At 47.0% G+C, this 15,376-nt stretch overlaps 1 protein-coding gene across 1 annotated transcript in view; it reads right to left on the bottom strand.

The window, feature by feature from the left end:
• Positions 1-15,376, bottom strand: part of Dap (death associated protein) — a 57,915-nt gene that overhangs the window by 32,131 nt on the left and 10,408 nt on the right. The window contains exon 2 of the mRNA XM_055619023.1: positions 13,359-13,455. Within this exon, the coding sequence (XP_055474998.1) occupies positions 13,359-13,455 (97 nt within the window). The remainder of the gene's footprint in view (positions 1-13,358; positions 13,456-15,376) is intronic.

The raw sequence follows: 15,376 nt of genomic DNA, 5'->3' as shown, positions 1-15,376 counted from the left end.
TGAACAAAGGAACAAAAAAACAAACAAACAAAAATCCACAAGAGGTCCTGAGCATTTTCAGTAAAGGGAGACTGCAAGCTATAGCCACTAATTAACACAGCCGTTTCCAGAGGGAGATTGTGTCATAGACTCCAAGCCGGACACTCAGGCAGAAGAACAAATGTGTGACATCAGGCTCCTATCTCATTAGAAAGGTCTGGATGGCGGTGGCTGTGTATTTTATCATGTGCCTTCATTTTTCCCTCATTAGACTGCTGAATCATAACACCTTCTATGCTGGATACTGAAGAGGGGACTTATCCACCTGGCTCTACTTCTCAGGGACGGTTTGCCAAACTGTGTTTGCCACGTGTCTGTTTGGAAGATGATTGCAGCAATTGGCAATATACAAATGGTGCATTGTTTGGGTGTGAAGAAAATGTACAGCTACAAAGGCAACCCTGTGAGGAAAGACTAACGCACCACAGGGTGCAGCATCAACTTCCTGTGCTCTGTACAAATACTGCACAACAATTTTCTGTGAAACTGTAACAGCAAGAGGCTGGAGGGCTGGCTCCAATGTTACCCACACTTCATGCTCTTGCAGAGGACCTGGGTTTGGTTCCCAGAACTCACATGGAGGTTCACAGCCATCAGTAACTCCAGTTCCAGTTGATGCAACACTCCCTTCTGACCCCTTCAGGCATCAAGCACCTACATGATGCACACGTATACACACGCAGGCACACTACTCAGGCACACAGTAAATAAATCCCAACCTCTGTAAGTTAAAAACTTTATAGCATGTCTAACCCTGGAGTGGAATAATTTTTAAACATCTGGAAACTAGCCTCCCATGAGAGGTAGCTCTGCAAGGAACAGCCAGCAAGCTTTCTGTAGACCAACTTGTGCTTTCCAATCTCCTCCAGGAACTTCACATATGGACAGTAACTAATATGTGCTGAGCTCTGACTGCTTGTAAAACTATAGACTCTTCTTCTTATTTTTTTTTTTTTAAATCTCATTTTCTTTCCACCACAAACAGAAAAGAAAAAGACACATGTGAAAATTCTGGGCTCTAGACAAGGAAACAGTTATCAAAGTTTTGTGATCTACCCAGGGCCCACCCAGCAGTCATTGGCTAAGACCCCAGAGACAACTGGGGTCCGTGGGCCAGAATCCCAGGGAGTTCAGGACTCCTTTTGTTTGCTTAGGACAAAAATGGTCCATGTGTAACTCTGGCTCTCATAGACGATGTGGCCCTAAGTTGTTTAATTTAGCATCACAGGTAGTCAAGGACCGAAGAAGAAATTGTAAACAAGAGTCAAGTTCAAACTCCAAGGTGAGCTGTCTCCCTGGCACACTGCCTGTGAGACAGGAGGGGAGGCTGAGGTGAGGGGGGCCTTCCCTTCCTTGGCTTGAGCTATTCAGGCCTCTCATTCAGGAGGAAGGATCTGCACTCATAGGCAAGGTCGGAACTACCCCAAAGAACCCTGGGGATTCCAGAGATGCTGGCTGCCCAGCTCCAGTCCCTCCACTCCCTTCCTGACATGGGCTGTGCCTTGCCAGGGCCGGACAGTCTGCCTTTCTTTCCCATCTACAGCCCGTTAAAGAGCAGATTCTGGCCCAGGGAAAACTCTACATTCTTCAGCTGTCTCTGATTGTGGCCCCACTGGTACGAGCCCTTCTATAAGTTTTAGTTTTTTTCCACCTAGGGTCACCACAAGCTTCAGCGGCAATGAGTCATCAGTTTTTACCCTGACTCAAACTTCCCCCATCTGTGTTTTTCCTTCCTGATTTACTTTCTTCCCAACAGCCTTGGGGATCTCCAGTCTCTGAAATCAGGGTGTCCACCTGTGTACCACTGAGTGCAGTCTGGGAGTACAGGGTCTCAGGTCCTTGACTGGTTGGTTCCTGTGTGGACTGTCATTTCGCACTAGCTGCCGACAGCAAAATTCTTCCACAGAGCCTACGGCACTCGCATTGACACGTGTACAACTCACTGCCCCAGTGCCTTGCAAAGCTTAGTGCTGACATTCAGAGTAGGTGGAAAGCACAGAAGTGCCCCCTTCTGAGATGATCTCAGCTGGAAACCAGTGCTCAGGGATGCAATCTTATTCAAGCCCCCACACCCTCTCCTCAATAACCTGCCCGATGTCCCTAGGAAAAAAGCCAAAGTCACCACAACAGAGGCGGTGTGCAATCTCCTCTGCAATTAGACATTCAGAGACAAATCCTAGTTCTGTCCGTTCTTTCAGTGTGATCTGAGAACATGACATTTGCCTTTCTGGGTGAACTCCACAACCATAAGATGAAGCCACATCAGCTTCACTGTAGGGTGTGAGGATGAAACAAACAAACAAACAAAAAAACAAAACAAAACAAAAAACAAACAAACTAGAGTCTGAATATAACATACATTTGCCATTATTTGGTCATGGGACTTTCTGAACAAGGCTGGATTGCTTGTTTAAGATCCACGACCATCTTCTGAACCTCTCATCCTCCAAGGCTCAGGGAGGATGCCATGTAATTATAAATTCAATAGGCTGAATGACATACTTCACAAAACAGATTACAGTTCCACAGAAAACATTTTCAATGCTACTCTGTGGATGGTTCTCCTGTGTCTGCCTCTTTCTCCCCTCGAGAGACCCTGCAAATCCAGAAGTCCAGGAGGAAGTTGTTACAACCGTCTCATGAAGCAGGGTCTGCCTCTCAGAGTGTACACTGCACAGGCTGGGGTATGTGTACCCCTGGAGGCTCCCCCAACAAGTGCCCTGGGAGTAAAGGAGAAACACACTGCAGGTCCAGTAGACACATTTAAGAGATTTAAGAGAGAAGAGAGAAAGAGAGGGAGAGAGAACAAGTATCTAAGGCCTCTCTTTTCTCTACACTTCATGGAAAACAACCACCATTTCCAGACAAACAGGAATAAAAGCCAGGCCGGTGATCCTGTAGCAGCAGCCCCTCGAGCCTCAATTCCCACAGTGAGAAGGTGGAGTCCAGAGGACCAGGCGTCATCAGTGCATGCAGTGGGATCCTCCCAGGAGCACCCCCTCCCCCTGAAAAGAGGGTGGCTGATGTTCCACAGGGCTCTGGTGACACTCCTCTCTCTGGAGATAGGGATACAGCTCTCCTTGACTGCAGACACCAGCAGCAGTCTCAGGGATGAAGGATAAAGTCTTTCTTCATCTACTCTGGATGTATCTGGGGAGGGACGGTGGCCTGGAATGCCTCGGTACATACTGAAGCCATCTTGGTGGTGTGTCTTTTGGCTCTAAGGATCCAGACTGCATAACTGTGAGTATCCATGGAGAACTCACTCTCAGCATGACAGGATGGCAGGTGGCTGACACAGCAGGATATGACAGAAGCAGATCCAGGAGCTTTTGAGTAGAGTAGCAGCCATGATCAGGACAGTGCTATGACAGAGGACAGCACAGGTACTTATGTGAACCCCAGCTCTACCACCTTCATCCAAGGAAAGCGGAGGAAAGGCTATCTGGGAAGGCAGAACTACAACAATCAGGTATGAGCTGTATGTGGGTGAGGCTGTGGCCTTGTTTTCAGTGAGGAGGGGACTTTCTCCTGACACTCAGGATGTGAGGGACAGAGAGAGCTTCCTGGGAAGCGGGAAGGAGACTCAAGTTCAAGTCATGCTCAATTTGTAGGCAGTCTGATATGTTTCTGCATTTAGATGGAGACAGCCATCTCCCCAGCCTTGCTTATCTTTTTATTTTTAATGCAAGAGAAGTGTGTCCTTATTTTGTATTTGTTTGCCACTGGTATTTATTTACAAACATTTAGTGTTCTTTATGAATTGTGTTCTTTTGATCTACTGGTAATCTAGCATTCTGACTCATTTTACTGTTTCCACTTGTTTTGACAGTCTGTCCTGGGCTTCCACAAAATGGCAACACTTCAGAATATGAAAACAGAGGATCCTTAAGGTGCTGAAAAGATTTTAGTTCTACCCAGACAGGTGACTGTCATGGCACCACAACCTTGTACTCCATTTCCCAGAGCTCTGTGGAAATGAGATACAAACCAGTGTACAGATGCAGGTTCTGGAGGTAAAAGCAGGTGATGGCCACACCGACACATACTCTTCAGAAACCTGGCCAGCCAGTCAGTCATGTTTTCCTTTTCTCTGTTGTGTTGATAAGTCTATTCAGCAAAGCATAAGCTAATAAGCCTTCTAGGTTTGAATTAATGGCACACCAAAAGTGGTCCTGTTTGAAAAGTGGATGCCTGACCATGAGCCACAGCAGCAGCGAGGAAGCCTTGGGGAGCCATGTGCTCAGATGGTGGCATTGTGTGAAAAGGGAGGGACAAGGAGAGACAGGTAGGAGAAGTGATCCAGGCTTCACCCCAGTGTCAACAGCACGATTCTGCTCTTCAGAAGGACCCCAAAGCGGTCCTGTCCCCTTACCTGGCACTAATCCCCATACTTTCCCATGGAAATTCTGTGACACGGCTCAGCAGGTAAAGATGCTTGCTGCAAGCCCTGCAACCAAAGACTGAAGCCAGGGACCTACGCTGTGGAAGAAAACTGAGTCTCCCAAGTTGCCCTCTGACCTCCACAGATGTTCCATGGCATGAAACACAAAACACACACACACACACACATACACACACACACACACACACACACACACACACACACACATGCAGACACATTCCTGTTATTGCCATGTGATCACTGTGCCACCTTGTGACTTAGCAAAGGCCATCACCAGATGCGGTGCCCCCAGCTATAAATCTCCAGAACCATTAGCCAAAACAAAGCATTGCTCTGTAATCCATCAGTTACAGGAGTCTAGTTACAGAAATGTAGAGTACTAAGACCTTTTAGTGCTTATCAACAATGGTGCGTCAAACATCCACCGACAGGCTTTGTCTGATCTTTTGTTTTGAATCCCCTTAGGTAAATACCTGGGGGTAGATCTGCTGAGTCAATGGTAGTACTGTTTAGCATCTCAGCCACCAAACCATTGCCACAGGGCAGGGTCCTCTTTGCTGTGATGGCCTTATGCATTTATATGGTAAGAAGCTGAAACTGACCACTTTTGCCATTTTCAAGTGATCTAGAGTGCTGAGTGTGTTCACAGCGCAGAGACAAAGTTGGGCCTTTTCCACTCTAAGCATCCAAGACTGCACATTGAACACTCCCTCCCTGTTCTCTCCACACTGCTCCATTCCACTTCCTAATCTAAAAATAGGACTGCACTACACCTGCCAGTGGAATCCTGCAGGCTGTGTCCTTTTACCCCTGGCTTCTTTCACTGGCATGGTACTTCACTTGGTACTTCAGGGTCCACTTGTGCTGTGGCAGGAAACACAACTTCTTCCTTTCAAAAGTTTAAATAATATTTGGGTGTATGTTCTAACAGAAGTATTATTTTTGGGTATGAACAGCCATGATAGGTTGTAACAGTAAATGAAGAGAGGGGCCTGTCAACTATATTCCAGGAGCTGTGTCCACAGATGCAGTCACTGTCCTGTGAGAGCTAAGGGACTTTCCTGAATGTGACTCTACTTTCAGTCCTTCAGTCCACAATAATTCACCTTTAGTGACTAAACCTCGTCCAATGGATAAACCTAAGCAAAAATAATCAATGAACACTTTGCCCTGGAGAGCTGAGTGACAACAGAACATGGACAGGAAGGCTCTTCCCTTCCTCAGGCAACACCTGCCCTGTGAGCTGGAGAAGTCAGCAAGTTTTCAGGCTTCTTAGAAATTCATCTTCAAAAAGTCAGCCAGGTGTTTTCGAGTGCTGTGCAGTTGGACAGTTGAAACCAACAGGCTTATTTAAAAGAGGTAACTATGGGGCAACAGACTTAACCAAGACTTGTTTCCATGTAGTTATTGTTATGCATTTTATTTTGTAAAGCCAAGTGCTGGAGAGTTGATTTAAGCTCGGCTTACGTGCTTATGGTAAGCAAACACTCCTGAAACACAGACAACCTTCGGAGTCCCCATAAACAAGAACGAATAGAGAGGCCAACCCTTGTGTGGACATACAAAGAAGCCTCACTTCCTTCTTCCCTCCACGTGCTGAGAAGGGCCCTTCTGGAATGGAGGCTGCAGCTAGCTCTAAAGGCCACAGAGAAACTGACAAACCACTTCTGCTTTCCATATCTGCTATGGAGCCAGATGTTGGATAAATGCTGCCTCAAAGCCCATTACTGGTAGCCTGGCCCCAAGGAAGGCTGAGACTTCATATCTCCTTTCTCATCCTCAGACCCAAGGAGTCCAGCCAGTACCCTGTGATTTATGGGTACTCATGCGCTCTGTCACTGTGTGGGGACACTTTGATTCACTGTTATCAAATGCAACCCTCCTGTGCTGCCCACCGGGGGAAGGAAATCAGGCTGGGTAAGGGGAGACAGCCAATTCATGCTGATGCTTTCTGCCACACATAGCCTGCCCTCTGCTCACAAGGGGATTCTGAGTAGAGCATCTTAAATGCAGTTTCAATCTTGTCTCTTGCGCTAAAACTCATGTTCCACGTGTTTGGGAAGAATGGTTTAACTTCAGCTGTGCACAATAACAAGATAGGCACTGGGGCCGTGAACCAATCAGTGAAGAGGTGAGATTTAGATGCCTATGGTCAGTCTGAAGAGGGAGATGAACATGGGAATACATTCCATTTAGAACTGTTTGCCTCAGAGAGACAAACCATACTAAGTTAATCAGCCACCATCTAACACATGGACTTGTCTTCAAGTGGACTGTCCATCACTACGCCTCACAGTCCTGGGGGAGGGAGACAGGGTGACCCCTCACAGACCCATGTCCCTCCATCTGCCCTCATCAGCTTGCAATATATATACAACTGTGTGTGCCTGGTGGTTTGCTGAGGTGAACCTTCTCGCTTCATCCTTGACACATCCCAAGTGACTAGAGGTATGTTCAAATGATGTCTTAGGAATGAGTTTAAACTAGTTTTCAAAAAATGGACAAGTAGCTTACAATGAGGCTAATCTAAATGAGCACTCACAAACAAAAAGGGAAGATTTACACCTCAGATCATCACCAACGATGTGACAAATGCCAACAGTCTAATTGGGTTTGACAAGAAGCAGTCTGCCCCCACCAAATTACCCAGAAGGTCATTAGAAATTTAAAACCACATCCTTATTAATGGGAAACTTCACCCCAAGGGTGGTAGGACCTTGAGATATTAGCTAATGATAGAATCAAGTTGCTATTGTTTACTTCACCTTTATCAATTAGGCTGCCATCTATTTTGTAGATATTATATAACTTATAGACTGGAGGTATAGCACTAACCTGTATGTGTGTGTGTAAAGTGTAAAAATGACCCAGGCATTGGGAGACTCTGGCAAGAGGATCTCAGGTTTGAATCCAGCCTAGACTACATAGTAAGACCTTTCTGAAACAATCAAACAGAACGAATACAGAAAACATTCTTTAGAATGGATGGAGCATGAGATCAAAGTGTGGGGCCACACCTCCAGCCCAGAGCGTCCATGTGGCCTGAAGACAGGTTGCTTTGGTACTTAACCTGGACACCAGTAAATGCTGGCAGAGGGACTCCTTTGTCATGGGAACTTCATAGTGAGGTTATTTTACTGCCACTGCCTTTGGGATGTCAGTGGGATATGGTGAATTATTTTTCACAAAGCACCTATGTTCAAGTGCTAGACCCCAGTATCTCCGAATGTGGCCTTGTTTGTAAGTAGCATGCAGGTGTAATTTGTTAATCTGAGGTCATGTAACATTAGGTGAGGCCTACTCTACCATGACTAATATCCTTTTGAAAGTGGAAACTGGGCAGACTTGTGCTGAGTAGAATCACACAGGGCCTGGGGTTCTGTCAGCATGCTGATGAACTAGCAGAAGCTGACAGTACTGGGGCAAATCTCTCCCTGGCCCATCAGAAGGAGCATGACTTGCGACCCTTGACCTCAAGTTTTCAGAACACAAGAGATCACAGTTGCGTGTTTAACTTGCCCGCCTGTGGTATGTCACCATTACAGCCTAGGAGACTTAGAAAGACAGCTCCTCAGACAACTATGAGGTAGTCTTGCAAATAGTAGCCTTGTCGGTGACTCTGGGCGGTAGCCCTGGGATAGACTGAAGACTCACTGAGGCAGAGAGACAGCACACTACACCTCTCTTCTGGATGCCGGTGGATGTAGCTTGACAGGGCTCATGCTACCAGCTGACCCTGCCACCTGACAAAGGTGCCAGTGCTAGTCCTGCCAACCTTCTGAGCAGCCGCAGGCAAAAGGATGACTCTCACCTCAGCATGCTATGCAACTGAAACACACTGCCCCCATTCTATCTGCAGACTTAGAATGATAATGTGCAGCCTCACTCAGGCCACCCTGATGAAGAGTTGACTGTGGGGGCTACCAATCTCCCACTTTCCTTACCTGTGCAGAACTCACTGCTCACTTCCATTTTAGAAACATCTTAGCACCTGAGGCTCTGCTGTGTCACCTCAGTCTACAAAGTGGGGGGGGGGGGGCGCAGTCAGCCCTCCATAAAGACCTCTCATGTCACACAGGCACTTTGGTGCAGCACAAGGTTCCAGGGCCCACTGCATAGCAACACCTGGGTCAGCTGCTATGTCACTGGGGCCCAAGACAACACTGAGCTTGGTCTGCTGGCACCAGGCCATCTTGGCCTTCTTGTATCTGCATGCATGTCAGGGGAAAAGGACACACTTTCCAAACGCAGCTGGTGACTGGCCTGGACAGAAGACAACACCCAACTTATGAATGATTTTCACATTAGTTCACCAACCAGAGCCATTAAGGTTTGAACACTCACATCACAGCTCAAAGTGTCATGCAGGGAGGCCTTGTGACCTAAGTGGCACCCAGCCATGCCATCCTTTGACTCCACAGTTCTGAGTTCCTGATTTCTTATCCCAACAGACGACTTACTGAGAGAGAACCATTAAGATGGCAATGGATTGCAATTTGGCATTTGTTATGGGCTCATTCTAAAGGGGGTATGGTGAAATCTTAAACCTTCAAGTTTTCAAACTATGACAGTATTTGGAAATGAGGTCTTCAAAGAGGTAGTTAAAAGGGAGGTCAACAAGGTGAGCCTTTAATGTAGTAAAAAGAGGAAATGTGGACAAGGAGATGAATGATGGAAGGAGGTGGAGGGTGAGAGGCAAAGGCAGGCACTGCAGGCACGCCTCTACAGGCCGCAGACTCTCAGACACTGCTGGCCATCGAGAAACTGTCTTCCAGGCTGAACATGGCCAGTGCCACCTTGAAGCAGAGCAGCTGTGATAACTTCCACAAGACCTCAAGAGAACAGTCTTCCCTGGGGGGAGGGGGGGCTCAGGAGAGCCCCTGTTCCAATGGAAAGCTCCAGGGCCACATTTCTCCCACAGCTACGTCTCTGCTCTGCACCTCCATACTCTTGTTGGTTCACATGGCCAGGCCACTGTCACAACAATGACCTCACTGCTAGTTCCAGTTCTCTGCATTGGTTTTATCATTGCTGTGGCCAAACATTTGCCAGGAACAAACAAACAAAGTGAAGAAAGATTGATTTTGGCGCAGTTTTGAAGACTCAGTCCATTATGGACTGGAGGGCATGGCAGAACAGAGTGACCTGTATGTATCCTGACAGCCAGGGGACAGAGAAGGAAAGCCTACAAAACCACCAAGGGATAATACCACGGCCATGGTCCACAGCCCCGCTCCACTCCCCGCCTCCGTCGGCACAGACTCCTCCAGCAAAGTGTGCTGCCTGAGCAGAGTGGACACAGACTGGTGAAGCACAGGGTAAACCTCTCCTCCTTTGAAGTTGTTTATGTCACGTGCTCTGTCACAGTGACAAGGAGGCTAAGGAACACACTGTCTTCCAAAGTTAAAGCACAGCAAATATATTTTCAGGCAGATAAGAGATGAAAGAATTCAGCCAAGAGACCTTCTGTCGTGGTCCATTTTCTATCACTACAATGTAGTAATCTAATTTTAAAGAAAGCCTCAGCTTGTAGTCTAGTCCAAGGTCAGGGGCTGCACCCAGTGACAGTTCCAAGGAGGTGCAGGGCAGGTTGAGGGTATCACACATGTGCCATTCTTCTGTGCCCCTTCTTGTCTGCTAATGGCCCTGGAATTCTGTCATGGGGTCCAGGCTATGACCTACCTAAACATGGTCACCTCTTGAGGCCATGCTAGTCTGAGCACCTCTCCACCACCTCAGTGCAGCACAGTGGAGGCTGAATATCAACACGTGAGTGCGTGAGAAGCACACTTGACCAGTGTGCTTTTCCAGACTACCACACCTTCACTATGGAGGATGCCAGACAGAATGAACATGTGGACACCTACAGTGGATCATGAGGCATTCCGTATCTTTAAACCTCTTTCAAGACTACGCACTGAAAACAACAAACATAACTATGCACGAGGACGCTGCCCCGCTGATGTGCTGGAGGTCCCTCTTCATGGGTCTGTGCTCAGTGATATCATGTTTATACTTAAAACAGGACGTGTGGGAGCATTTTCCTTACAAAACCAGCAAGTGCTACAAACCAAGGCCTGGTCATCTGGAGAGGTGTGATTAGGCTGTTCTTAGCATGCTATACCAAGAGTACAGAGAGAACAGGTAGAGCACAAGGAGAGGGGGGGGTGTGAGTACAGAGAGAATAGTAGGAGCACATACACAGACAGACACACACACACAGAGGTGGGGGTACTGAGAGTACAAAAAGAATTGCAAAAGTACTAAGAGAAAGTAGTCTTAGCACAGTTAAAGGGTTCTCTATTTTCACATTTTATTATTTATGTGTATGAGCATTTCCTTGGTACATGTATATATATGTACCACGTATGCCTGTTGCCTGTAGAGGCCAGAAAAGCCATCGGGTCCCCTGATGGAGTCATAGCTGGTTGTGAGCCTCCATGTGGATGCTGGGAAGAGAACCAGGTTCCCCTATAAGAGCAACCAGTGCTCTTAACCACTAAGGCATTTCTCTAGCCCCAATTTTCATATATTTTTTTCTGTTCCTTTAAAGGTAACATCTCAAAACAGCCTGGTGGCATAAAACATTATTTTTAAATATCCAGAAAATTAGAGATTAAGGGAGTAAAGGATGCATAAATTTATTCAAGGAAATAATTGCCAGGGAAGGTTTTGGGATTTTTTTTGGTTTGGGGTCACATTATGACATCCTTGGGGCTCTGAGCGTTCATTTTCTCTGTAATCACTATCTTTAAGAGGAAGAAGGAAGCCACAAGAAGTGAGTCAGTAAACAGTCTTAAATATCTAGGATGTCTTTAAAAAGGAGTTTGCAAGTGGGGATCTGAGGAGAAAACTGGCATGTGATATGGACAGCACACTTATTTTCATATTCAGAGAACATTTTCACCAAAACATGGAAAAAAAGTAAAAGGTTAGGAATATGGGAATGTGTATGCTCAAACTGCATGCCAAATGTCATTCTTCGGAGGGTGACTACATATTTTATACATTCTGAAAATAAACAGGCCTTTCCATACATGAAGTAAAGCCAGCCCAGTCCCCTGGAGCCTTGAAACGGATAACTCACCATCTCTTTATGGAGAGGGTGCAGAAGTAAGGGAGGATGGAAACAGACTTTCAGAGCTAATTCATCTTAGATGAAGAAGGATCCACACTGCCATCTGTGTTGAGGGGGGGCTCCTGGCTTCTCAGGCTGAATTCTGGCTATGATACTGCCTAGATGAGCATCATTGGGCCAGCCGACCTCCCTAAGCCTTGCTTTCCTCATCCATACAGTGGGCACAGTGACGCTAAGTTTTAGGCAGTGTCTACCCTGCTGTGAATTAGTCAGCAAGTGTCCAGCCCAAAACAAGAGTTCAGCTGGTCAGCCCAGCCTGGAGGCTGACTTTGAAGAACAAGGGGCCAGCTGCCTGCACTCTGCCACTTATTTGCCAAGTGCCCATGGAAGCTAAGTCTACTCTCTGGAGAGTTAAGGAGGGATCTTCTGGAATGGGGATATCAGCCATCTCTGAAGCAGGGAAAACAACAAGGAGTAGTGAGAATCCTGTGTATTGAGGTGCATGGAATGTTCAGAGGCTCCTTACACACCACAAGTCAACAATGGTTAGTTAGGTATGGTGGCACACACCTGTAAGAGACAGGGTTGGAGGCCAGCCTGGGCTGTAGCAGTTTACACTGTCACACAGGGCACAAGGCCTGATGGCTGTATTGGTAACACAAGTCAACAGCCTAGTGTCCACAGACTTCTCCAACTCCAGATATGCTCCCATTAGGTCACACGGTTTAACGCACACTGGTGAATTGCTGAGCCAAAGCAGAAATACCCACAAGGAACATGGCAATCTGACTTCAGGGAAGCACAACAGAAGCTCTTTGCACCTATGCAGACTGCTTGTTTCAAGATCCCAGGCTCTGCACAGGTGGAGAAGACTAAACTTTCAGGTGAAGAAGATGCTCTCACCTAAGGCAGGCACACCCAATCTTTCTCTCACTGCCTTCTTTACTTAACCTTCTCACCTCCTATAGCTGTTGTCCTTCATCTCTTAGGAGAGTCAGAGAGAAATGTAACAGATTGGCTTGTCTTTGCTTCTACACACAGAGATAACTGTCCATCCCTCAAAAGCTAGAGGACGGATCACAGAAAGAAGGGCTCATCTCTTCCATGCCTCCTTTCACCTTCTTGCTATGGCAGAGACATATATGCCACCCCCCTTTCCTTCTTGCTATGGCAGAGACACCGCCTGCAGCCAAGTTCTGAGCAGAGAACTTTATTTCTTTGTTCTTCCACATGGACGTATTCACAGTTGTGTCTATAGTGACCATGCTTTGCCAGGGCTACTTACAATGAACCAAACTTTGAGATGAGAAACTTCAAGGAAAACGGGTAGTAAACAGAGAGGGGTAACCAGAGTCCAGGAGGGCTGTGGCAGAGATGTCACTGGAGGACACATCCAGTTTCCAGGGGGCTTCAGTCTGCAGCCCCAGTGAGAGCTCTTGAGCACAGATGGGCAGTACACACGTCTCTGGACTGGGCAGAGACTTGAGCACAAAGGTCCATCAGGCACAAGAATCTAGTCCCTCCATTCCAGCACTGTGACCTGCCAGGGGAGGTGGAAGCTGTGCCCCACCAGGGTGAAGTGCGGCAGGGTTAGGCTATGCTCCTGCTCAGTTCCTAAGCTCAGCATCCGTGACCAAACCAGAGGACAGGGTGCATGGGCAGGCAGGCTGAGGGACAACTTCAGGCACTGTCTCCCTCCCGCCAGCGCAGAACCCTGCCTCTGATAGGAAAAGAAGACACACAGCACAGGGCTGGAAGCCCAGGAGTTACTGGAAACACGGAACAGACATTAATAGTTAACCAAGTGGTCATCTGCCCGGTCTGCGAGAGTCTCACCTGGTGCTTTCCCATTCCTGCTCATCCTTGTCTTTCTCTTCCTTTCCATCTCCGGTATGTGGGTGTTTCTGCACAATCCGCATCCCACCAGCTTTCACTGAAATAAAAACAGAGGCAGGGGTGACCAGGGTGAAGGTGCATCTGCCTGCCTGTGGATTGGGTGCGGCTGATGGGAGGTCACAGTGTTGAATGGACCCCAAGAACAGCGACATTCATTAATGAGGGGACTGAGGTGTGACGTAGAGGAGACTGAACATGATGCAGCCTTCAGTGCTCTCTTGCGTCTTAGAAACTCCCCAAGGCTCCAGCGTTCCCTTCTGATCACCTCTCAAGTACTTTCTACGAACAGCAGTGTGAGCAGAACATAAGCCACATAATAACGTGGCTACTAGATCAGAGTCTGTATGTCATATAGCCATAACATGGGCCGCTTAACACTGGTGATCTTATTTCTTCAAACATCAGTGGTTTGGATGGCAGTGACACAGCCATGGCTGCCCAGGAAGTACTGGGAATCTGTCTATCTCTGCCTCCCCAGCACTGATTACAGACATGAAGCTTGCCCAGCTTTTAGGTGGGTGCCAGCAATCTGAACTCAAGTCTTCAGGCTTTCAGAATCAGCGCTGGGCTGAAATGGCAGTTTTCCCAGCTCCAGATGGGTTCTTTCTTCCTTTCTTCCTTCCTTCCTTCCTTCCTTCCTTCCTTCCTTCCTTCCTTCCTTCCTTCCTTCCTTCCTTTTCTTATTTATACAGTATTCTGCCTGCATGTATACCTATACAACAGAAGAAGACATTATATCTTATAGATGGTTTTGAGCCACCATGTGGGTGCTGGGAATTGAACTCAGGATCTTTGGAAGAACAGCTGGTGCTCTCTCCAGCCCCAGATGGGTTCTTTTCAAGAATGACTGACAACTGGGCCAGTCTCAGAGCCCAGCCAGGGGCCACAAAGCCGTTCAGAGCAATCCTTTCCAAACTGATCTACAAATGCTGCTGGTGGTGGATATTAATTTTTTTAAATTCAGTTTTACAGAAACACTTCATGCAAAGCAGAGTTCACCTGTTTAGACTGTCTAACACCACCTGAATATATTCAGAGCAGTGCAATCAATGCTATGACTGCTTTTCATCACCCCATGCAGAAAACCAATACCCAAAAACAGTCTTCCCTCTCCATCCCTTCTTGGCACTTGGTGACCATGAGTCAGACTTTCTACTCTGGATATCTAGGGTGGAGAAGAAATCATAAAACACACAGAATTTGGTCACTGGCTCTTTTCCATATTTTCAAGATTCACCCATGTTACCCCATTTATTAGGGCTCCATTCCTTCTTAATACCAAATATTCTCCTCTGCTATACCACATTTTGCTTTACCTACTCGCCAGGTGATGGGTATTGAAGCTGTTGGCAGTTTGAGCCATTATGAGCACTGCAGCTCTGGATAACACTCAAGTAATTTTCTGTGTCTGTGTGTTCATTTCCTTGGATCTGTATATAGGAATGGGATAGTTGGGTCCCACAGGAACTCTGTGTAACCTAGAGAAACCACCAGGCGTTCACCAGGATGAGACCTCCAACGTCTACACATGCACCCATACTTGTTACTTTTAATTATATGACAGTCGGTGTGAAGTGGGATCTCTTTGCTATCTGACCACTGACTTACGGGCTGATGTGACTACTCTGTTTTATAAAGAGGAGGGGTTGGATATGGAGATTCAAGGATGGGACAAATGAGTGTGGGTAATGCCAGGTACACAGAACCAAGTGTGCAAGTGTGAAGGCCAGAGGTGGACCAATGGGTCTTTCGTTTCTCCACCTGTTTTTCTGAGACAGGTGGGTTCTAAGAATTTATCTATGTCCTCTCCCTAGCACTGGGATTATAGACACCAATTACCTTTTATGTGAATGCCAGGAACCTGAACTCAGATTCCCAGGCTTTTGAAGCAAGCATGATACTAACTTGGCCATCTCCCCAGCCCCTAATGGGTCTAAGAGAGATTCTATAAGCCTTCT

The sequence above is a fragment of the Psammomys obesus genome, unplaced genomic scaffold, assembly GCF_907164565.1.
Source record: "Psammomys obesus unplaced genomic scaffold, mPsaObe1.curated_primary_1811, whole genome shotgun sequence".
NCBI classification, from domain to species: domain Eukaryota; kingdom Metazoa; phylum Chordata; class Mammalia; order Rodentia; family Muridae; genus Psammomys; species Psammomys obesus.
Note: the sequence above shows the minus strand (reverse complement) of the source record. Positions and strands in the feature narration are given on the sequence as shown.